The 25,807-nt window shown below is 35.3% G+C and overlaps 1 protein-coding gene across 1 annotated transcript in view; it reads left to right on the forward strand.

Moving 5' to 3' along the window:
• The first annotated feature begins 4,412 nt into the window (after positions 1-4,412).
• The window catches only part of LOC121442859 (ATP-binding cassette sub-family B member 7, mitochondrial-like), a 92,989-nt gene continuing 71,594 nt past the window's right edge, over positions 4,413-25,807 (forward strand). Inside the window, exons 1-3 of the mRNA XM_041644511.1 lie at positions 4,413-4,436; positions 13,608-13,685; positions 15,650-15,736. Of these exons, the coding sequence (XP_041500445.1) occupies positions 4,413-4,436; positions 13,608-13,685; positions 15,650-15,736 (189 nt within the window). The remainder of the gene's footprint in view (positions 4,437-13,607; positions 13,686-15,649; positions 15,737-25,807) is intronic.

Below are 25,807 nucleotides of genomic sequence, written 5' to 3' on the forward strand. Positions count from 1 at the left end.
TTGTATATAGGAGGGCTACTGATTTTGTTTTGAGTTAATCTTGTATCTCACCACTTAACTAAAGGTGTTTGTTCATCAGTTGTAGAATTTTTGTTGTCATTTTTGTATACTAACATATCATCTGCAAATAGCAAAAGTTTGACTTCTTCCTTTCTAATTTGTATTCCCTTGATCTTTTTTTGCTGTATTATTGCTCTAGCTAGAACTTTGAGTACTATATTGAATAGGTATGGAGAGGGTAGACAGCCTTGTCTTGTTAGGAGGCCACTAATTTGCTTCCAACTGCTGAGCCCTGAAATAATCACACAGAAACTATATTATTTAAATCACTGCTTGACCTATTAGCTCTAGCTTCTTATTGACTCTTCTAATTTAACCCATCTCCATTAATCTGTGTAACGCCACATGGCTGTGACAACCTGGGTAAAGTTCCCAGTGTCTGTCTCCAGCGGGGCTATATGGCTTCCCGCCTCCTTTCTCCCAGCATTCAGCTTAGTTTTTTCCACCTACCTCTATTCTACTCTATCAGACCTATCCAGTTTCTTTAATTCATTAACCAATAAAAGCAACACATAGACAGAAAGATCTCCCACACCATTGTCTTGTTCCGATTGTAGTGGAATCATTTTTAGTTTCTCTCCATTAAATTTGATGTTGACTGTTGGCTTGCTGTAAATTGATTTTTATTATTTTTAGGTATATTCCTTGTGTTCCTGATCTCTCCAAGATCTTTATCATGAAGCGATTTTGAATTTTGTCAGAAAGTTTTTCAAAATCTAATGAGATAATCATTTTTTTCTTTCAGTTTGTTGATATGGTGGATTACATTGACAGATTTCGATATGTTGAATCAACCCTGTATCTCTGGGATGAAGCTGGTCATGGTGGATGATTTTTCTGGTGTGTTCATAGATTCAGTTTCCCAATATCTTATTGAGTATTTTTGCAGCAATATTCATGAGGGAGGTTGGTCTGTAGTTCCCTTTCTTTGTTGCATCTTTGTGTGGTTTGTGTATCAGGGTAGCTGTTGCTTCATAAAAGTAGTTCTGAAACGTTCTTTCTGTTTCTATTGTGTGGAACACTTTGAGGAGTATTGGTATTAGCTCTGGTAAAATTCTACAGTGAAGCCATCTGGCCCTGGCCTTTTTTTTTGGAATACTTTTAATGACTACTTCTATTTTCTTAGGGCTTATAGGTCTATTTAAATTGTTTATGTAGTCTTGACTTAATTTTGGCATGTGGAACCTATCCAGAAAATTGTTCTTTTCTTTTAAATTTTCCAGTTTTGTGGAGTACAGGTTTTTTGAAGTATATGACCTGATGATTCTCTGGATATCTTCAGTGTCTTTTCATATGCCCCCCTTGTTGTTTCTGATTTTATTAATTTGGATGTTCTCTCTCTGCCTTTTGGTTAGTTTGGATAAGGGTTTGTAATCTTGTTGATTTTCTTGAATAACCAACTCTGTCTCATTGATTTTTGTGTTGTTTTCTTTGTTTCTGTTTTATTGATTTCAGCCCTATTTGATTATTTCCTCTAGTTTACTCCTCATGGATGAGTTTGCCTTCTAGAGTTTTCAGGTGTTCTGTTAATTTGCTAGTGTGAGATTTCTCCAACTTCTTTATGTAGACATTTAATGCTATGAACTTTCTTCTTAGTACTGCCTTCATAGTGTCACATAAGTTTGGGTATGTTATACATTCATTTTCAGCGAATCCTAAGAAGTCCTGAATTTCTTTATTTTTATTATCCTTGAGCCAAGGGTGATTCATTTGAGCATTATTTAGTTTCCATGAGTTTGTAGGCTTTCTATAATTTGTGTAATTGTTTGATTCTAACTTTAAGCCATGATGATCCTATAAGATACAGGATTTATTCCAATTTTTTGTATCTGTTGAGATTTTCTTTGTGACTGAGTATGTGGTCACTTTTAGATGAGTTTTCATGAGGTGCTGAGAAAAAGGAATATTCTTTTGTGTTTGGGTAGAAGGTTCTGTTGATGTTTGTTAAGCCCATTTGAGTCATAACATCAGTTAGTTCCCTTATTTCTCTATTAAGTTTTTGTCTGGTTGACCTGTCCATTGGTAAGAGTGGGGTGTTGAAGTCTCCACTATTATTATATGGAATTTGATATGTGATTTAAGCTTTAGTAATGTTTCTTTTACAAATGTGTGTGCCCCTGTATTTGGGACTTAAAAGTTCAGTATTGAGACTTCATCTTGATGGACGTAATGAATCTGACATGTTCTTTTTTATCTTTTTTGATTACCTTTTGTTTGAAGTCTATTTTCTTAGCTATTAGGATTGTTACACCAGCTTGCTTCTTAGGTCTGTTTGATAGGAAATTATTTTCTCAACCCTTTACTTTGAGGTAATGTCTGTCTTTGATGTTGAGGTGTGTTTTTTGCATGCAGCAAAAATGAATCCTGATTTTATATCCATTCTGTTAGCCTGTGTCTTTTTATAGGTAAAAATATAGATATTGTGGGATATTAGTGACCATTATTAACATTCCTGTTATTTTAATAGTGGTAGTGTTTATGTTTCCCTTCTTTAGGATTTGCTGGTGTGGGGCTGTCTACTACCTGTGCTTTTGTGGCTGCAGCTAACTTCCTTGTGTTGGAATTTTCCTTTTAGTGCTTTCTATAGGACTGGGTTTGTTGACCGGTATTGTTTAAATTTGTTTTTTTTTTCTTCATGAAATATCTTGTTTTCTTCATTTATTTCATTGAGAGTTTTTCTGGGTATAGTAGTGTAGGCTGGCACCCTTGGTCCTTAGTGTCTGTGTAACATCTGTCTAGGATTTTGTGGCTTTCAGCATCACCGTTGAGAAGTCAGGTATAATTCTGATAGGTCTGACTTTGTTTGTTACTTGGCCTTTTTCCTTTGCAGCTCTTAATATTCTTCCTTTATTCTGTATATTTAGATGTCTAGTTTTTTGAATATTATGTGGTGAGGGAACTTGTTTTTGGTCTAGTCTATTTCTTGTTCTGTAACCTTCTTGTATCTTCATAGGCATTTCCTTTTTTAGGATAGGAAAGTTTTCTTCTATGATTTTTTTTGTTGAATATATTTTCTGTGCCTTTGAGCTGGAGTTCTTTTGCTTCTACCCCTATTATTCTTAGATTTGGTCTTTTCATGGTGTCCCAGATTTCCTGGATGTTTTGTGTTAAGACTTTATTGGATTTAACATTTTCTTTGACCAATGAATCTATTTCCTCTATTGTATCTTCAATGCCTGAGATTCTTTCTTCCATCTCTTGTATTCTATTGTTTATACCTGCATCTGTAGTTCCTGTTTGTTTACCCAGATTTTCCCTTTCCAGAATTCCCTCAGTTTTTGAAGAAGGACGCTTTAAAGAAATCCCACACTAGCTCAGAATTGAATATAATAGAGGGTTATTTATTTAGGGGTAGACTTACGGATCACAATGCTCTGCTCGAACAGGGAACAGCAACCAAATACTGAAGCCGGAATAGAGAGACCAGATGTGCACTTTATGTCAGCATATATAGTATAAAAGGCCATGCCCAAGTGGGTGGGTAACTTAAAGGCTACCAGTGGTAGGAATTCCTACAGCACCTCCCCCTTTTGTTTAAATAAGAGAGTTCTAAGCCCAATACAAAATTATATACAATAAGAACAAATATATCAAGCAAGAAACGTGATAAATGTTTCAATAATCATCCTATTGTAATGAGTTTAAATCTTGTATCATAGATAAGTTGGCCAAGTCATGAGAGGAAAGTAACTACAACTATCAAGTCTTCAACTTTATCGAAGATCCGAGAAGGGAAATAATATTACTTGAGTAAGCAGGACGTGTAGTGTGCAACAAATGACAGAAATAACTGGCTATCTGGGCAATCACCCAAAGTCTAATTTTCAATGTTGGAGCAACCAACTTTTGCTAAGGCCTAGAATAACTGACAGGCATTTTCAGAAACAAGAAAAATTTCAAAACCATCTTACCCTTTGTGGGCAAGGTTTGACAGTCTTTTTTCTTGTGTCCTGCTTGTCCTGTCTAGACATCATGCATTTTGTCAGTGGTTGATGCATGGGCAGTTCCTTGCCCAAAGTCCAGTTTTGCCAAGAAGAAAACAAGCTCCAAGTAGAGTGTCTTTGTTGCTCAATGTTCTCTCAGGAATAGTTTGGTGCTACTAGGAGCAATCGTGTCTCACTTCAACAGAACCTTAAGTTATTTAAATGCCATATTCTGCAGCTCTTTGAAGTGGTTGAAGATTACCTATCTAAGCAGAATACAATCTCTATGTATCTAAAGAACCTGATTAGTCTAACTTTGACAAACATAGATTACTATTGATCCTTAATTCTTAATACCTATATAACTTAAAGACTAAGACTTCATATTAGAATATTATACAATAAACAACTGTGTAACAAATGAGGACAATGACCTCAAAATGTAAGCAGTGGGTAAGTATCTTGATCAGAGGTAGAAATGTACATTGCAATGTGATAAATATATCTTAAAATCGTATCAATATACAAAAATGTTTTAAGCAGAGGTAGAAGCATACAAACATACAATATGACAAAATAACTTTGTTTAGATATACAAATATTGTATACAAAATTAGGAATATATTCAATATAATTTAAATTTGTACCAATATACAAGAATCTATACCAATGTAAATTGCCTATAAATAATAGCTCACAATTATTCACTCTATTACTATTATTATTATTAGTGTGAGTAAGCCACACTAATTTATTATCCCATCCAATTCCCCCACCCTTTTTTTCACAAAGAGATCCCTGAGCTTACGTAATTTCTCCCCCAACCGTCCACCCTATACCAATTATAATCAACCCCTAAATGATGTCCCTAACCCTGAGGACAAACTTTGTTGGGAGAGGGGATGTAGTCTTCTAGAATTACTTCGAGCTTTCATGGGGGCGATGTTCTTTCTATGGGATCCTGTGAAAGTAAAATGCTGGTTAAGTTCCAAGATTCCTTTCTGGTATAATTGCAAATAGTCTCTGAGTATTTGGTAGGGTTTTTCTGAGGATCCTATTTGGAGTTCTGGCAGATCGTTGTAAAAATGTGCACCATTTCAGCTAACCAAGTTGAAACCATCTTGAGCAGCTGATACACCAAACAGGTCTTATAGTAGTGCTATCAGCATCAGGATGTCATATCAACCAGACAGAGTTATTGTTGTGGGGCCCCATCTTCCTTCTGGAAACCTCAAAGATTACTGCGGGAAAATTTATTGTTAATTGTGGAAAACTTAGACATTATTTATATAGACATATAAACTCAATTAAAGGCATGATAAAGACAAAAATAGGTATGAAAAAAGTAACATTTTTTCTAAATTCTTTTTTCTTTCTGTCCCATGTCATGGTTCCTGATATGAGACAGAAACTCTGAACTTTTATTTTAGCAACATACTTGGATTTAGAGAAGGACAGTGTCGAACTCCAAAGCCAGATTTGATTTTTAGGTGAATCATGATATCATTTTAGTTTATGTTTTGAGATTCTTACCCTCAGATGGCATGTCGTCGTAAGTCATAATTCTCTTTGCTTGGTGATCCTATCTGGATAATTACCTTTACCTCCTTAGGCATCTAGATGTCCAGGGTCTCTTGACTTTTTGAAGATGAGTATTTTCCTGAAAAGACAAGAACAGAACCCTCCCCCAACTCTATATGCTTTCCTTACCACCTGTATGGTTGTCACTGTTGTGGATGAGCTGTCATTTTTCTTTCTCAGGAGATTTCTTTTTTTCAAAGCGAATCTTTATTAATTTTGATGGTATCCATAGTTTTATTTTCTCCTGTGGAAACAAGAGCAAAACCCCTTCTCCAACATAGCACATCTCCTGGTTTCCATTGTGAGGTCAACACATCCTTGAAATACACAAGCTGATTTAATTCAGAAGACTTTACTATTATCCACTGTCTCTCTGCTGCTATTGTCCCTTTCTCATTAGCATTAAGAAAATTCAAGGTTAATAAAGCATTATGTGATCTATTACTGGGATACTTTCTATTCCTTTCTATTTGTTTAACATATCCTTTATAGTTTGATTTGATCTTTTTATAACTGCCTGACCTGTAGGATTATTTGGTGTACCTGTATTATGCTTAATATAATAATAAGCAAAAAACTGTTTCATTTTCTTATACACATATGCTGGACCATTATCTGTCTTTATTTGTGCAGGTATACCCATGATGGCCATAACTTCTAATAAATGTGTGATTACTGAATCAGCCTTTTCTGAGCTTAATAAGTTGCCCTTTGAAAACCTGAATACATGTTTATGGTGTGGTGTACATATTTTAATTTACCAAATTCCATAAAGTGGAACACATTCAACTCCCAGATCTAATTCCTTTGCGTACCCTTTAGGCTACTCCCTCCAGGCAATGGTGTTTGGTTATAAAAAGAGCAATTTAGATATCTCTTTATAATCTCCTTAGCTTGTTGCCATGTAATGGAAAACTCTTTCTTTACACCTTTGCTACTGACATGATGTTTTTAATGAAATTCTGAGGCCTACAACATGCTTCCAATCAATAATTGATCAATTTCTGCATTACCTTTTGCAAGAGGACCTGGCAGACCCGTATGGGATCAGATGTGTGTTATGTATATAGGACAAAGCCTATTCCTGATTTTGGCTTGCACCTGGGTAAATAATGAAGTCAATTCTGTATCATCTAGTATAAATTTAGTGGTTTCAATATGCAAAACAACTCTTTCTGCATATTGTGAATTAGTAACTATATTAAGAGGTTCTTTAAAATCCCATAGCACCATGAGAATAGCATATAATTCTGCCTTTTGAACAGAATTATAAGGGCTTTGTTCCACCTTAGCTAATTCTTCTGATTTGTAACCTGCCTTCCCTGATTTACTTGCATCAGTATAAAAGGTATGGGCTCCATTTATTGGAGTATCACATACAATTCGGGGAAGAATCCAAGAAGTTCTCTTTATAAGGTTAAGTCTATCTCTTTTGGGATAATTGCTATTAATTCCTCCCCAAAAATTAGCACAAGCTCTTAGCCATGGTTCATTGTCTTCCCATAACTTTTTTTATTTCTTCAGTAGTAAAAGGCACTATAATCTCTGCTGGGTGTATACCTGCTAATTGACAAAATCTCAATTTACCTTTTATAATTAATTCAGATTCTTTTTCCATATAGGTTTTTAATTTTTACTTGGTTTATGTGGTAAGGAAAATCCATTCTAAGATAATATCTTCCCTGTGCATTAAAATTCCTGTAGGAGAAATTCTGGAAGGCAATATGGCTAGACTACAACGAAGATTTGGATTCACCCTATCCACATGTGCCCCTGTAATTTTTCCTCAATAATTGTCAATTCCTTATCTGCTTCACCTGTTAATTCTCTGGGACTATTCAAGTCTTTATCACCATCTCAGGTTTTGTTTAAATGAATTATTAGATCATGTGTTATCCCAAAAGCCAGTAGTAGACTGAAAATGTTTCCTAACAATCTTTGAAAGTCATTAAGAGTCTGCAACTGGTCTCTCCTAATTTGTGCCTTTTGTGTTCTAATTTTCTGTAAACCTATTATATAACCTAGGTAATTGACAGAATCTTCTATCTGTATTTTTTTCAGGGGCAATTTGTAATCCCCATTTTGGCAAAACTTTCTTTACTTCTTTAAACATTCTTTCTAAAGTATCTGTGTTTGAATCAGATAGCAAAATATGATCCATGCAGTGGTAAATTATAGATTTAGGAATTTTTTATGTATTATATCCAATGACAAACTTACAAAGTATTGGCATTGGGTGAGGCTATTGAACATTCCCTGTGGAAGACAGTCTACTGGTATCTCCTAGTAGGTTGTGAATTACTGTAAGTAGGCATTGTGAAGGCAAATTTTTCTCTGTCCTTTTCTTATAAAGGTATGGTGAAGAAACTGTCTTTTAAATCAATAACTATAAGAGGTTACCCTTATGGTAATAGAGAAGGCAGAGGAATTCCAGATTGTAGAGGTCCCATAGGTTGAATTACCTTGTTGACAGCTCTTAGATCTGTCACCATTCTCTATTTACCAGATTTCTTTTTAACAACAAATACAGGAGAATTCCAAGGGCTGGTTGATTCTTCAATAAGGCGAGCATCTAGTTGCTCTTGTACCAGCTGTTCTAAAGCCTGCAGCTTTTCTTCATATGGTTTTTTTCAGTTAAGCATTTTAAATATAGGGCTCTTAGTACCTCTGAAGGCTTGCTAGTTGCTTTCTGTTCTTGTACAGCCTAAATGGCTGGTGACCTTTGTGTATAGTTCCTTATAATATTCTTCCCAGAATTATGAGTTCCTGAAACTGCAGGAATGTTAATATGGGTATTCCATTGCTGCAGAAGGTCACAACCCCATAAATTCACTGCAATATTGGCACATATGGCCTCAGTTTCCCTCTATGGACTTCTGTTGCTAAGCAGTCAACCCATCCTGTGTTTTGTTTCACTTGAGATTTAGTTCCAATTCCTAGTCATTGAATATGTGCCTCTTGAAGAGGCTAATTTGGATGCCCAGATTCTGGACCAATGATACTCACGTCTGTACCTATGTCTATATAACCAACAATTACAATACAAGTACTATTAGCCTTGGTCCTTGATCATTTATAGAGGTTTGCCAGAATATACATTTCCCATTCCCTATCAGAACTTTTGATTTATTCTCCATGTGTTTTCCATCATCTATAATAGTATGGTCTTTTACAGAAGGCTCTGGAGTTTTTAATTTTCCTGGTGAGACATGTTCACAGTGACTGGGAATGACTGGACCACTTTTGGCTTGGGGATCTGCGAGAGGCCCCTCAAGGAGTTTCCAATGGTATCAGGTTGCTTTGTCTGTCTTTTGTTGATCTGCATTCATTGGTTCAATGTCAGCCTTTACCATACCTTCTACATATACCTGAGGGCTGAGTCCTCCTATTCTTGCCATTCCCAGAGGAGATATTATTCCTAGGAATTTCTTGTCTACAATCCTTTCTCAGCTGTCCTATTATACCACAATTAAAACATTTGGCATTTTGATGTCTCCTCATTCCTTTGGAAATTGCTTCTCTTACCCAGGATTCAGTATTATAATCAAATGTCTCAATGTTTACTGTATGCAGATTCCATTCATCCATAGGTGCTGATCTAACCTTTAAAGGCCCAAGTATCTTTTTGCATTCTATGTTGGCATTTTCAAAAGCCAGAGATTCAATAAGTACTCTTCTAGCATCTGGGTTTGTTATTCCTATTTGTACAGCCTTAGTTAATCTTTGTAAAAAGTCACTAAAGGGTTCACTCTGGCCCTGATTAACCCTGGTATATGATTCAATTTGTTCTTTTGGTTCTTGAATCGTGTCCCAGCATTTAAGGCTGCTTTGTGGCATAGAGACAAGATTTGTTCATCGTATAGAGCTTGAACCTGTGGAGTCAGTATAAGTACCATCACCAAGAATTTGATCTTGGGAAGTCTCAAGTCCTTTTGATTTTCCCTGTTTAAAAATTTTAGCCTTTTTACTGAAATAACATTTAAACATCACTTGGGGCCCATCATCCAGGACTGCTGAAACCAACTGAAGCCAGTCATGTGGTGTCACCTTAATGCTAGAAGCCCTTGTCTTTATCATCTCCCTAACAAATGCGGAATGCAAGCAATAAGTTACAACAGCTTAATTTCTTTTAGATCATTCATTCCTATAGTATCCATCTACCTTCTTTTGATCCTTTTTGGACTTTAGATCTTGATGCTTCATCAGAGTAAATTACAGGGTAGGAAGCTAAAACCCTGGGTAAGTCATCTCTGACAGCTATTTGCGATGTTGAATTCTGTCCTTGTGCCTTGTTTTCCTGTTCATCAGCTCTAATAATTTCTTTCATCATTTCAAATCTTTTTGCTATTGTCTTTTGTAAAGCCTGAATCTTCTAACCTGTATATATCTTTAGTGATTTCATTGAGGCACCTAGCCTCTGGTCCTCTTTCTGTACATATGATTCCAAGGTCTGAAGTTTCTCCTTTAGAGATAACATCTCATCCATAGACATCATTTGGGTAGCATACAGATTGCCATCATGGAGAGATACTCTATCTGCTAACCTATCATAACTTTTTAACAAGTTTTGATTTTCAAATTCAACAGTATGAATTCTTTCAGAATTCTCAGTACCCTTTGACATGGATTCAATTTTGTCTGTCAAATTAATGTTATTCTTTTTAATATTAATTTTTTTCAGGTAACTTTTGATTTTAGATGGTATTAATCCTGTCAACTAGCTGTTCATTATTGGTCTGTAAAGACTGTATTGTCCCTAAAAATGCCATATTCTTCCTCAATGATAGAATCTTTCCTGCTAGCAGGCTGCTAGGGGTGAGATGGGAGAGGGAAGTGGAGGGAATGTGCTCTGGGGCTTAGGGCCTATGGATTGGGGCAGTTTAGTTGGGAGATCAATTACTTACCTCTTCTGTTTGGTTAAGGTGGTGCTTGTATCTCTAGTAGCTGCTGATCTTGTGGGGGGTGTTTGGCCAGATGGAGGGTGATGGATTCAGTGGGTTTGGGCAGCAGAGTGGGTTTTGTAGGTTACAGTGTCCGGTGCATGTTAATGGAAGTGGAGCATCCTGCCAGCAGGACTCTTAATTGCTAGCTGGCTGCTGGGAATGAGATGGGAGGGAGATGGGTAAGGAATTTTTTTTTTCTGAGACAAGATTTCTCTGTGTATCCCTGGCTGTTCTAGAACTCACTCTGTAGTTCAGACTGGCTTTGAACTAAGAGATCTACCTGCCTCTACCTACTGAGTGCTAGGATTAAAGATGTACCCAGATTTTTTTTGGATTCTTATTTGCTTAGTAGGTTAATTTCTATCCTTTGACTGTTAGTTTGTGGATGTTCTTATGAGTGTTGTGGAGAGACCAGATGATTGTATCTTGTTTTTAGTTTAATCTAGCCACCTAGACTATATCTTTTAAATGATGGGTTATGGTCATATGTCTTTAATACTGTTCTCAAGATGGATTTGATAGTTCCTATGGATTTGCTGGTCATTGTTCCACTTAGTCAGATTATAAGTAGTGTTTTCTTATCTTGTTAGTATTGGGTGTTTGGTAGTTTGATGAACACAATGTGTTTCTTTCTTGCTATCCTTTGTTCATTTATTTTCCCCACAAAATTAGTTTTTCCCATATTGTCATGGATGAGATTGTCTCTCTTCTTTCTCTATGTATCATATTCCTATTAAGTACTGATTTTAGTAATGCTGGCTTCTTTGGTGTGAATTGTCTTCGTGTTTGATTTGAAATGTTTTAACATTTCTATCTATTTTAAAAATAACTTTTTAGTTATTTACATTCAGGTCTTGGAATATCTCATGCCATACGTTTGTGTTTTAAGGTTGATAATGAGGTTTGATGTTGTTCTGTTGCTTGTCTTAAGTGAGTTAGCATTTCCCATTTATTGCTTTTCATATTGATTCTTTGATTTCCATTTTAGATATTTTGACTATGATATGTTTTAGAGAGGTCATATCTATTCATGTCTATTTGAGTTTCTAAATGCCTTTTGTGTTTAGATGTCCACTTCTTTTCCTAGATTTAGGAAAATTTCTGCCATCATTTCACTGAATCAATTGCATATGCCCTTAGTCCTATTTCAGCTTCTTCTTCCACATGGTAAATTCTTAGATTTGTTCTCTTGAACTTATCCTAGAGTTCTTGGAAATTTTGGTCATGCTAATTAAAATGCACATCTGAGTATATTATTGTTTTGATCTTCTTCTCCATCGCTGAAGTTTGTTCTAGATGACCAAATTTATTGCTGATAGGCTCTGCTGTTTTTTTTTATTTGATTGATGGATTGATCTTTATTTCCAACACTTTTTAGTGTTTCTTTTCCAGAGTTTCAGTTTTCCTTGCTCCATGCTTTAATATTACCCTTTAAATTACTGAACACTTTCATCAACTTTCTCATCTGGGTCTTGAGTAGATTTCTGCATTTTGTTTTTTTGTTTGAGTACTGTGTTGCTTTTGAATATATGACTGAAATCTCTTCTGATGTTTGCTTTCTGGTACTAAGGAGTTGGGAACTTCTGGCAGTGGCACAAGGAAATGTAACAAAGAAACATACACAAAGGTGGGGAAGGACAGTCCTAAGAGCCTGTTTCAGGCATGATACAAGCTAGAACAAAATAATTATCATAGTATAAAAATCTAGAGTAAAAAGATAAAAATAAGGATAAAATAGAAGATGTTATAACCTTAGTCATTATCATTCCTAGTCTATATGATGTGGCTTCTCTCTCCTGGATTGTCTTCTGTACCAATATCTCCAGGTGGGGGAGGTGGGGAAGGTTACTAATCTCAGTAATTCAAACAAGTTAGATTTTTATGTCTATATTAGGATTTTCCATAATTCTCCAGATTGAGAATTATCATCCACTAGTGACAATTTTGTTTCTGAAGATTTATATATTGTTTTTTCTACTTATTGAACTTTCTGTGACTAAGGCTTTGAGGAAATGTGGAAGGCCCACTTACTTGTTACTGGATTGCTTCTTTTGGCAGCATCCATTGGCTGTTCCATGCTCAGCACCTCGCTTTTCCCATTCCCCGTGTACCTTGACCAGGCAATGGGAGGGGTAGTGTCTTCTCAAACTATTAACTCAGGGTATGTGGAGAAACATATCTCAGCTTCAAACTCCTGTGTCTCACTTCTATATCTGTCTCTGCAATCTGTGTTCCAATAGCCATATCTCTGGTTGTGTTATAGTATATCCAAACCTTGGTTGTGTCATTTTAGCCAAGTTCCTCTCTGTAACTGTTTCTTCTTATGGAATTCATAACCAGGAGTAGAAAATAACTACCTGGCAGGTCACTCTAATTCTTGTGTGGCAGTATGATGTAGTTGGGCATAGGTTGGTGTATAAAAGCAATTTAAAAGAGAAGTGATGTTGAAGACTTTGGGGTGTTATTAAAACAAAGGTTTGAAAAAGAAGAACAAATAAAAACAAAGACAACTAGAGGTGAAGCATGATTAATAAAAACTCAGAGACAGAAATTGGGGTTCAAATTGAATATCTGAAAAGCAAAGCAGCTAGCCACTGGCTCTTACCTCGACCTCAGTCAGAAATGGCGATCCTGCCTCCAGGAATCTCAGAATGAGACTGAGACAGTTTTATATTTCTCTCTAGCGCTAGGATTAAAGGCATGCACCACTGGAATTAAAGGCATGCTCCACCCAGTTTCTATGTCAAACTAGTCTGGCTACTGGGTTTAAAGGTGTGTGTTATCACTGTCTGGTATGTAAGGCTAACCAGTTGGACTGTTTTACTCTCTCATCTTCAGGCAAGCCCTATTTATTAAAAAACAAAATAAAATGCCACTATATAGAGGAAATAGGATATGTAAAGAAAAGCCACTTGGATATTTTAATGAGTAACATAATTTTTACCTTTTCCACATTTTTTGTCTTTTCAGGCATATATTAACCATCTTTCTAACATTGACAATGGCTTTAATTTCATGTGTGCTTTTGAACAAAAGAATAATCTTAGAATTTTAAATATCTACTCTGAAATTCTATTCTCACTTTTAATCTCTTCAATAGAATACAGAACCATTAAGAAATGCTACATGGCAGAGATGGGGAAAAGACAATTCAAGACAGTTATTAGATGCTTCAAAGGTAAGATTTAGCCAACATTTCTACATCTAGTAGGAGAAGTATGCAAGCCCATGGAACATTTCCCAATTTATGCTGCATATTTACTACTTATTTTACATTTCTCAAATACTTTCCCTTTTCATGATTTTTATAAATACTGGCAGGAAGGTATGTTTCTACTAGGAATGCAGAAAGAAATCTTGGTATTTTTCTACCACTGCAGAAATCTGTCTGAGTCCCTTGAGATCAGTGCCAACTAGAGCAACATTTTCAGAAAGCTTTTATAAATGTAATGGCAGCTTGTTGACACTCAAATTTATCCTAATTTATATATGATACATGGAATGTTGCCATTTTTTACGAGTGTAAAGTTCCTTTACCTTAGAAGATTTTCAGATAGCAGAATGTCAAGGGATTTTAAGCTTGTTAGAGCCCCTGGGATTAGTGATACTGAGTTTAAATTTTGATGAGGGTTATTTTTCATTGTTAATTTACGTGAAAGATATCTTTCATAATTGTCACTGCTTCAAAATAAAATGTGTAAAATTTCATGGTAGAAAAAGAACAAAAAGTTAGGAGACAATCTGCATCCTAAGAACTTTATTTTCCCCTGTTTAACAATTATTTACAATTTAGGCACAAAGCTTTGTTCTAATTTGTGCAGCGACTGTATAAATAAATTTATTTTCCACTATTAAATTGAATTTTAATGTAGAAAATATGTTCACCCATTGTCCCGGATGCCACTAGATTTTTTTTATATTTCAGTCTTCTGTTTTGTTGAAGACCTCATTATCTTGTGTGATATTTGCTAGAACCCTTACTAAAACTTGTTGCTTAGCCTTTTAGAGGAAAAATGTCTGAAAAAGATGCTGCCAGAATAAAAATCACCTTTTGATGTTTTCTTCTTACAAAATGCTATTGAGAGTGTTGATCTAAAAATCGATAACACATTTTTGACTATTACTTTTTGTGTCTGGTAAGAATAAGAAGGCACTTTTGCTTTTTATGATTCTATTTTCATATTTGTGTTTGTACAGAACTATGCTCTTGTTCATTAATTATTGATTGTTATGAATACTGCAAAAACATCATTAAATCTATTTACTTCATTTGATATTTTTAATCATGAAGACTTTCAGTATTAAAAAAATCTAAATGTAAAGCCTAATTGTCATTATCATGTTAACTCTTACATTTTTCCAAATGACTTTAATCTTGTTAACTGTTACATTTTTCCAAATGATTTTACTTTATGTAATCTCTGACTTTAGCAGTGACATAAAAACCTTTGAAAAATTTTTAGTTGGTAAGATATTATGTAAGGCTACTTGGGAGAGTGTATATAGCTTTTATTTTGTAAATGAACCTAGAAAACACTGAAGCCTACCTTACCTTTATATAAGATACCATGGTATGTAGCATAAGAGGTAAAAAAATTCCAAAAAATATTGTTCTTGATCTTAAGAAATTTTCTGTGTAGTAGAGCAAACAAAAACATGTATGCAAAATATTAGAGCATAAGGTAGACTGACTATTAAGTTTTTAAAATACTTTATTTCTAAATATGTATGTAAGGGACAATAATAAGATTAAGGACCAGTTGTATAAACTTAATTTTATTAATTATAAAAATGTATGTAAGGAAAGCAGGTGAGATATAAATCTTTATATTAGCTTTTCTTGCTTGCTTGCTTATAGCATAATGAGTGACAGTAAGGAAGTCAGAATGAAGTAAAACTGTAATATTAGGTAAGTCACTAAAAGTAATTTTAAAAGCTATTTAGAAAAAGTAAGTTGAATATTTGTTATATTTAAATATTCCTTGTATAAACTTAGCTATATGTTAATTCTGGAAATGTTTTGCTTTACTATGCCAGAGTTGACATAATGCCTTTGAATTTATTTTAGTGATAGATTAGATTAAGACATCTGAAATTCCATAATAGCTAATAACTAGACTGCTTGGTATCATTTTTACCTAGGCTCTTCAGGCATGGCCACTGATAGAAAAGAGAACATGTTGGCATGGGCACGCAGGAGGAGGACTCCACACAGACCCAAAAGAAGGGGTAAGAGTGAATACCAAACATTTCTATATCAACTTTAAAAATTAATTTTAAAAGGAGTGAATGACAAGTACCTGGAAATTCTTAGTGATTATTGTACATGAGTAGAAAATGTGTCCGTAAGATTATCATATTCTAATACTTTTTGATTGGTTCATCTAATGATACTTTCTAATACAAAAAACCCTATATAAATTGGTAAATATTATATAGATGAGATTTTCTATGACTTATAGCAAAAATTCATGGTTGACTGAATTAAAAAAATTTTTCATTAACTTAACTTTTCTATTGTGGTTTTACTGTTGCTTTGGCTTGTTGAGACAGAGCCTTGCTATGTATTTCGTTCTGGCTTCAAACACAGGATCTTCCTGTTTCAATCTTTGAAGCACTGGTTTATAGACGTATGCTACCATGCTGTTTTAAATGTTTTAGTTCTCTAAAGTAGCATTAACTGACTTTGTTATATACCATAGCCTTATAAATATAGGTAAATTTTGTTTAGCAATTATAATTTGTGTGTGCAGGTCATTGTTTTGCCTGTATATACTTAGATCTTAGAATATCAGTTCATGGTAAATCTATCCACATGATCCGATTCAGCTATTCTTGATATCCTTTGACATTATCATTGTTATTATCCTATAGACATGTTAATCAGTAGAGCCACTGAAATAAAAAGACTTATTTGGACTATACTTGCACTATGTGAGTGAAAATGTCGCCAGAGTACTGTTACATATATCTCCATCTGTTCCTTTTCTTGGGGCTTGCCTCAACCTAATCTCTCTCCCTCTTTTTTCTCCCTCCCCCCGCCTCTCTCTTTCTTCCTCTTTGTCTCTCCTTCCCCTTCCTCCCCCCCACTCATTTTTTTTCATATAGACATATTATATCTCTAAGTAGCAATGAGTTAAGGAAAGAAAACTTTATGCAAAGAGCTCTGTAAATTATGGATGCTTCGTAAATAGGAATTATTTTACTGATAGTGTATAATTGGTAAGAAAACTTTGTTTTCTTGATGTCTAGTGTTGCTCTGTACTTTCAAATAACTCAAAGCACATTGTATTCATATTTCCATTTCTGTATATATCACTAGCCCTTATGACTGTCTTTAGAATTAACACAGTATAATATGATAGAATTTTTAAAAATTCAGCCAAGTAGTGATATTTGTATATTTATGTGTTACTCTTTGGCATGAGTTTTCCAGTTTTCAGGATCATCTGTCACTAAGGACTCTTAAGGATAGTTGCTAATAATGCTCTATGATTGAAAATATGTTGACTAATAAAGGAGAAGTCAGCCACTTCTCTTAAGCTCCAACTAAACAAGTATTTTATATATGTTGTATTATTTAAATGTTGAAAGTTTTTCTCATCTAATGATAAAATTTTGATATTGGTGCATTTAAAAATGATGCAGGATAAATTTTAAGTATTTCTTTTTAGATGAAATAGAACAAAGCAATCATAATCATAATTTTTGTTTTGGTCTTCAGCTTTTTTCTTTTGTTATGTTTGTATAACTTGAATTTTGTTGGCTAAATGGAATCATAAAATAATAGGGTTTAGTGGTCAAATGGAAAAGAAAAAGAGACATAGCATCTAATTATTGTTGAGAGCCTCAGTTCTAGAACCACATAGAATTTGAATCTGGGCTCCATCACTTCCTAATGATTAAACAATTTTCTGAAACTCTGGATGCTTCAGGTTCTTCTGTAAAATTGCGTTAAAAAACATACTAAAAGGAATTTAAATGAGTTAATTCTACTCACCATGTTAAAGTTACTAAATAGTGATCAGCATATAGGAGGTGCTCAGTAAATATTAGGTATTGTTACAGTGTGAAATTGTAAGACCTTCCTCAACCACAGTGCATTCATTTATAAAGTATATGTATGGGCCAATAGAATGACTTAGCATGTAAAGTTGCCTGCTGTTGAGCCTGACATCCCCTGTGTTATTCTTTGGCTCTTGTGCATATGTGCTTTCATGTGCACACGTGCACAAACACACATGCAGTAATAAACTTAATTTTAAAAAGTTTATGTTATGTACTTGCTAAGTACCAAACTTTATGCTACATGTGGGAGATACAGTACTTAACAAGACAAAGTCCTTGGTATCTAAAATTTAACTGTTGAGATGACAGAATATATAAACCACTAGATAGAATATTTACTATTAGAATATTTACTAGCATAACAAATGATAGATTTTGCAGTGAAACTAGCTGAAACATATACAGCTTGATTTTTTAAAATTTATTTCCACTTGTATATTCTTTGCAAATATTGCCGTTAATTAAAAATTGCCATCTCAGAATATATTTAAATGATCTATTTATCTCATGTGGCTGTCATAAAGGGTTTGTGAAAAAGGCATGTTAGTTTCAGTGTTCGAAAATTTTGCTTTTAAAAATAGATGAATTGTTCATTTTATAATAAAATATTGAGATTTTTAAAGATTCAAGATTTTTTAAAAAATGATTTGTTATTTCTATATGAATGTGTGAATGCATACAGGCATGCATATGCCATGGTACACATGTGGAAGTCAGAAGATAACCTCATGGAGTGTGTTCTTTTCATTTTTTTTGGTGTAGGGGATATATCACAGATTGCCAGGACTGTGTGGCAAGCACATTTACACACTAAACCCTCTTGACAGCCAGGATTGAAATCTTTACTCCTACATTTAAATGTTTAGTTAGGCCTTTCTAAAGGAGAATCTATTTGTTCTGTATGGTCTGGAGAATGATGGGTGAGTTCATTAAGTTTATAACAAGCCACAACAAAAGACTAGATGGCAGTTCGAGAAATGGCTCAGTGGTTAAGAGCACTGACTGCTCTTCCAGAGGACCCAGGTTCAATTTCCAACACCCACAGGGCAGCTCACAACTGACTGTAACGCTAGTTCTAGGGGACATGATATCCATGGCAAACACCATAATGCACATAAAATAAAAATAAATAGGACATCAAAAAAATAAATGACAAGAAGGAAATAGGTAGGTATATAGGTTCATAGATGATCAATAAACATTTATATGCACATACATAAATAGCAAAATACTGTCAGATCATGTTCAGAACATTTAGCAAAAATCAACAGGGAGAGCCTGTTAAGACAGGCAGCTGGAGTTCCCAATAGAGAACATTGTGGATAGAACAGAGTGCCCACTCAGGTGAGGCTATAGAGTAAATGAACAAATAGTAATAGATAGAGATATGGCATCAAATCAAACACGGTAGCCAACAAAAACCAGTAAAGGAAGTTGAGGCAGTCATCCAGAATCTTGATTGAGCTTTCTTTCTGTGACTGAGCTTCCCATGGCTGAGCTTCTGGTATCTCTTTCCCACTGCAGGCATTTTTATATCATGGGATAAACAATAGTAACCTCTGTTGAAAATAGCTTACCTTCTAGACGTTTTCAAGGGCACAGTGTTTTTTTTTTTTTTTACTTTTTCTTGGGCTGTTTTGCTGTTTTCTTCCCTCTACATCACAGAGTTAGCAGGGTCATTCCCCTTGGATGCCTTGGAGGACACTTGACACAAATAGGTTTGGGTCTGAAGTGTGTATGTGACTCTTTTTCTAGAGACGACTTCTCAGTGAGAGAAATTAGCCTGTGACAATTTAGCGGTATAATGTTCACCACATGGTTAGTGGATTTAGTTTGGTCTGTTCACTTAATAAGGACAAAAATAATGCAAGCCTTGATAAAATGACTACTTATTTTTTACTAAATGCTGTACCTCATAGTCTGTTTTATTAGAAATACTTCCATATTGATTGGATATAGTCTGAAGCCTGTGATAGTAAGAGGGAGATTAATGCTTTCTAGAGCAATAGGAGAGCATTGGCCTTAAATCTTGATATAATGAGAAGATATGAAAAGGCAACCTGGAGTAATGAAAAGTGGAAGATTGGAAAAATACTGTCTAAGCTTGTTAAAATTAGTGTGACAACAAACAGTGGGAAAGAATATCTGGACAATATGGGGAGTGCATTTTCTGGCTTTGATTTCAGAAATAATCAGGCAGCCTAAGGATCACTTTATCAACTTGACTTACTTTTGGGATAAAAACTAACTGACTGGTGTTGCATGAGGAAGAGCCTGTTTATTTTTCCCGGCCACCCAGCTAGCTTACACCCGAAATAACCACACAGAAACTGTATTAATTAAATTACTGCTTGGCCCATTAGCTCTAGCCTTTTATTGGCTAACTCTCACATCTTGATTTAGCCTATTTCTATTAATCTGTATATCACCACAATGTCGTCTCTTACCCGGAAATATTCAGCATGTGTGACCTGGTGGCTCCATGGCAGCTCTCTCCTGACTCTGCTTTCTTCCTCCCAGAATTCAGTTCTGTCTTCTCTGCCTACCTAAGTTCTGCTCTATCAGGCCAAAGCAGTTTCTTTATTCATTAACTAATGAAAGTAACACATAAAGAGAAGTAACTCCTACACCAGACTGGCCAATGTGAACATCAATCTGCTTGTTAGTTACTTTTTATTTAAGTTACTAAATGGACTATCAAGTACACCATCTCATGTGCAGGATAATCTGTTTCCTCAGGTCCTAATCACCACTGCATAAGCTCTTTATTCAGAATTCAGACTAACAGAGCTTAGAAAATAAACCCCAAGGTAAAGAGAAAATAACAATAATTACAACGCCTTTTCTGACAGTTTATATTTTTCTCTCCTATTCCAAACTCATTACAGTTATAATAATGTAGGGGGACTTCTCTGCTTGCTCTCTGGAGCTTTCTGTTAGACATCTACTGAACTTGCTTGTCTTTGACCTAGCTTTTATCAAGTTGCTGTTATCTCTAACAGTACTGAAGTATCTGCTTTAATTATTCCTTTAATTGAAGTTGCCTTTTGCTTGCGTTGAGAAGACAGTTTTCTTCCCTGAATGGTTTGTCTGTCCCTAAAGTAGTCCTAAATTAGTTCTTTAGGGAGATGACATTCAGCCTATATGCTAGATTTTACAGAGCAGATACTAATCCAAGTTTTTTGAAGGATGGGGGTGGGGTGAGAATTTCTTTCCTCACTAAAAGTTTTATCTGTTGGTAGTTTATTTTCATTCAGTTTGGTTTTGTAAGTTAGTACATTTCTTGCTTTTAAAATTTAGGGATATTTGGGGCTGGAGATATGGTTCAGCAGTTAAGAGCACTGGGTGCCTTCCAGAGAACCTGGGTTTGATTCCCAGTATCCAAATGACATCTTATAACTGTCTGTGACTCCAATTTCAGGGTACCCAACACCTTCACACAGACATATGTAAGCAAAACACCAATGCATATTAAATAAAAAGAAAAATTTAGGGGTATCTGCAAAACAAGAATTCTTAAATTCTTCATCATCAAAGGAAAGGACAATTCTGCTACCTTTGTCCAAATACTATTTTCTTATTTCTTATTCTCATTTTGTCAGAACTCAGTGGGCTGCATTCTCTTGAAATAAATGAACTCCTAGTGGAAGCATTTGCTATTTGTGCTTGACAACTTCTTTTTGCAACCAATACAAAGCTGCCTGAAAAGCAAAATACATATAGAATTTATTAATATCATTATACTTAATATCTGAACATTTTCCTACATGAATTAGTTTAGATGTTTTGATTCTTAAATTCTTGTGCACTTTCCATAGTTATTAATTATAGGTCTTCTTTTATAGTACATTTTGTCTTAAGATTTCTCTCCTGCTGGTCACACTGTTACATTGAATACTATTCTATCTATGAAGTATCATTTGTGGCTTTACAGTTATATTCTTAACTCATACACTTCCATATTTACTTATGCATAATCCCATGTCCCATAATGAAGTTTTGGTCAGCAAGGTACAGTGATGGTCTATTAAGATATAATGAAACTAAAAAATTCCTACTTCTTAGTAAGCACATGTCTGAAGAGGGGACAAGAGAAAAGAAAAACACAGGAGGAAAAGGGGAAAATGTTCCTTCACTGGGATTTCATAATTAAGGGAGAAGAGGTCATGAATTTGAGAGGGAAAGGGGCACAGAAGAAGTTGGAGGGGAATTGAGGATGTTGTAAATACAGTACTCATGTATGAATTTCTAAAATCTATGAAATACATAAAAAATGGAAAACCTTAGGGATATGAATATGGCTCACTGGGTAAAGTATTTGATGCTTAAGCACGAGGACATGAGTATAGATTCCTTGCACCCATATTTTAGAAAAGCTTGTGGTAGGATGTGCACCTATTACCCCAGTGCCGTTGAGTGGAGACAGGAAGATCTTGACTCACTGACTAGCCATTGTAGCCAACTAGCAAATCACAGGTTCAGTAGGAGAGATTACTCAGAGGTTAAGAGCATTGCCTGCTCTTCCAGAGGTCCTGAGTTCAATTCCCAGCAACCACATGGCAGCTTATAACCATCTGTAATGGGGTCTGGTGCCCTCTTCTGGCCTTCAGGCATATATACAGACAGAATATTGTATACATAATAAATAAAAAAAGAGACACCATCTCAAAAAAGAAGATGAAAAAACAATTAAAAAAACTAGAGATATCTGGACATCAACCTCTGGCTTTCCCATGTGCTTACACACACCACATACACCACAAACACACACACACACACACACACACACACACACACACACACACACTGAAAAACATGCACTGTAATGTCACTAATAGAGAGAAATATTTTGGTATATTATCTCATCAGAAGGAAGTTTGTGATGGAAGAAGAACTAAACCAAACTACTGTGAGCACACTTCTGAAAACAGTAACACTCTCCCAAGAAGAACCATAAGAAAATCCTTTTGGAGATATTCCCAAGGCAAAATTGCCATTGTGGGAGATGACAGCTCCATTTGTCTGAAGATGTTTCACTGAGAGGAGATAAAGAAAGTGGAGGACTGTGATATTGATGATCCTTACCATATGTAGGCTTGGATCAATGTATATGGTTGTGTATTATATGTATATTTAAAAGCTTAAAGTTAAAATATAGTAAAAGGCTTACAAAAATGGTGTAATATCATTTGTACAGTTATTAAATGTGTTAAACTTGGCAGAAGAACATAATGGAGGAAAAACTGTTTACCTGATGACAGCTAAAAAGCTAAGAAATAAAGAAAGGGAGACTGGGAACTAGATATCCCCTCTAAAGTCATGCCTACAGACACCTAGGTCCCTTAGGCCTTGCCTCGTAATAGCTCTTTAATCTTTGAACTTATCAATAGATTATTCCATCGATGCAGTTAGTGTCATTATATTCTAGTAATCTCAGTAGCACCACCAGCTGAGGACAAAACTTCCAATACCAGAAATCCATTACCTCATTTTGAGTTATTGGCCAATGGGGTGCAATAGACCCCTCCAAACATTATAGGGTATTGCTGGTGATTGTCCCCCTAGAACTTGATATTAAGATCCTGTTGCTGAAAGAATCATATCCATATATCGTAATAAAACATGGGAAAATCTACTCTGTTGGAAGCCTCATTCTTACTGACTAGTGTTGGCAGGTACTATGAATTCTACCAGAGGAGACAAGTAATTATTATGCTTGCCTAGCTGTGAACTCTCTGAGATACAATAATTACTTGCCTGGCAAGATGTACTCACTAGTGCAATTTGGTATAGATGTTATGGAAGTAACCAAACACTTTTTAAAAGATAGCTTTGACGTCCTTTTGAAACCCATACTTGGCAATATCAGTAAGGCCAAGAAACTGATTAGATAGGTTTTGGGACTTAGGAGAAATTATTCTAAAAAAATGAACACATTGATGTCGTCATAAGTCACTGCATTGCTTAACACCCATCAGAGAAGCTTCCTTTTGCAGCAGATGACAGTTAAAACAGAAACCTACAATTAGTAAGTGTGCAGAAAGATTAAGAGACATCGGAAGGATTAGCTCTAATGGGATGTCTATATCACACCTCTTCTCTCAAGGTTCAGTAATCTACGCAGAAAGTGGGGCAGAAAGAGTATAACAGGTAGGAGTGTTAGCTGACTTCAAAGAAATTGTTTTTTTCAGACATGGCAAGGCAGTTTGCACATATAAACTCACAGAGATTTTGACCTATATAAACTCAAGGCAGACCAAGTCCCACTGTGGAGGAGGGGAGGTGGGCATGAAGTCCCATCCTTAGCTGACAAGGAAAGTTAGTTTTCTTCAGTATAATGTTACCTGATATATCAGCCACACTCCAGGGCAGGCCCCATACCCAGGAATAGTCAACTAAAACATTTAGACAGTGCCAGTTTGTTTTTTTTTTAAAAAAAAAAGAGCGCGCGCGCGCGCGAGAGAGAGAGAGAGAGAGAGAGAGAGAGAGAGAGAAAATATGAGGTTGAATAGATATAGGGAAGTATGGGGAATATTGGTGAGGAGTTGGGGAAGGAGAAGAATATAATCAAAATACATTGTATCAAATTCCCAAAGAATAAATCAAAGCTTTTTAAAGGCACAAAGCTTTTTAAAGAAATCTCATTTTCTTGTAAGTGGGGGCTTAGGGCACATTCCCAGGTCCAACAATCTCAGTTATCTAGCTGTGGCTACATATCCTAATGAGCTTTAATGGGGAAAAGTAGTGAAAAGAGGTTTAATGAATACTTTGGGAGCAGAAGCAGTATATTCAGGATACCGACAGAAGCTTTAAGTTTGACTAGAGGAAGAATTGCAATGAAAAGCAAGAAGTATGCATAATGAGTTGGTCCTTGTTTGAGTTTGATTTGATTGATCATTGTCTCAATTCTGGATCTACAAGATTGTCTGAAGAAGTTGTTACTAATATCATTACTTAAAGTGATTCATCTGGTTCTCCTTAAATGATTGTTTTATTTCAGGGTACAGCCTCACCTTTATGGACAATTACCCTCATATGAGGCTGTGGAATGGTCTGTTTCAAGCATTATTCTTTCTTAATCCAAGGTTACTATAGGTTTAGGACAATGAATCTAATGTGTGTGTCTTCAACTTTGAAGGAGGATGAGCTGACAAAGTCTTAGGAGTCAGAGACAAGGTGCAGGAGACATAAAATGATTGTAGGATTACCTAACTTTCATCCTGTTTTCAGTTATCCTATGGGCCCACATGAAGATTCAACACTTTTTTTTTGCTTTTTTCCTTTTTTAAAGTAAAAGCAGCTTCTAAGTGCCTGTTAAGACTCAGCACTAGTTTTGCAATGTAATGAGGCTTAAGAATCATTTCCATGTTTTAAATTTGAGGCTATCTAGCTACAGGAAGAAGGCCACATTGGATGCAGTCTCTTAGTGGTGGAGGAAAGCAGATGCACTCCTACTTTCATAACCTTTTAAAATACATTTCTATAACACTTAAGCTATTGCTCTCATGTTAGGGTCATCAGTACTTTTTGTTTTGATTTTTTATTTTTTAGATGGAGTCTCGGTAGGATACCTAGGCTAGTCTACAACTCCTGATTCTCCTGCTTCTACGTCAAATATTATGTTTTAAAATACTGCTTCTAAATTCCATTGTGAACGTTATTTTAGAAAATGAATTTTATGGTTCTTGCTTATATGTATAAGGAATTCTAAAAGAAAAACTGTTAGAATAGCATCAGTTACTTCAGCAACATCTACCCTTTCATTTCCTTTAATTTTTACTTGATTTCTTTTTCATATTCTCCCATCCAAGTACTAACCAGGCCCAACTCTGCTTACCTTCTGAGATCAGACAAGTTTAGGGACATTCAGGGTGATATGGCCGTAGACTCTTTTCCTTGGGGTGGGAGGAGAAGGAGGGGGAACTGGGATTGGTATGTAAAAAAAATGAATGAATAAATATTTTTTCATCTTTTAAAAAATCCCTTTGTTAGTGTGTGTATGTGTGTCTGTCTGTCTGTATGTATGTATGTATGTATGTCTGTGTGTCTGTGTCCCACGGGATATGTGAAAGTCAAAGGACCACTTGTGGCGTCATTTCTCTCCTTTCACCATATAGGTTCCTGGGATTGAACTCAGGTGTCAGACTTAGTGGCAAGCACCATCTCACATTTTTTCAAAGACCAATTTATCATCATCATCTTAATAATTACATTTCCAAACATTTCTTTAAG

This window comes from Microtus oregoni, unplaced genomic scaffold (assembly GCF_018167655.1).
Source record: "Microtus oregoni isolate MIOR12 unplaced genomic scaffold, Mior012 000097F_ref0000449, whole genome shotgun sequence".
Classification (NCBI taxonomy): domain Eukaryota; kingdom Metazoa; phylum Chordata; class Mammalia; order Rodentia; family Cricetidae; genus Microtus; species Microtus oregoni.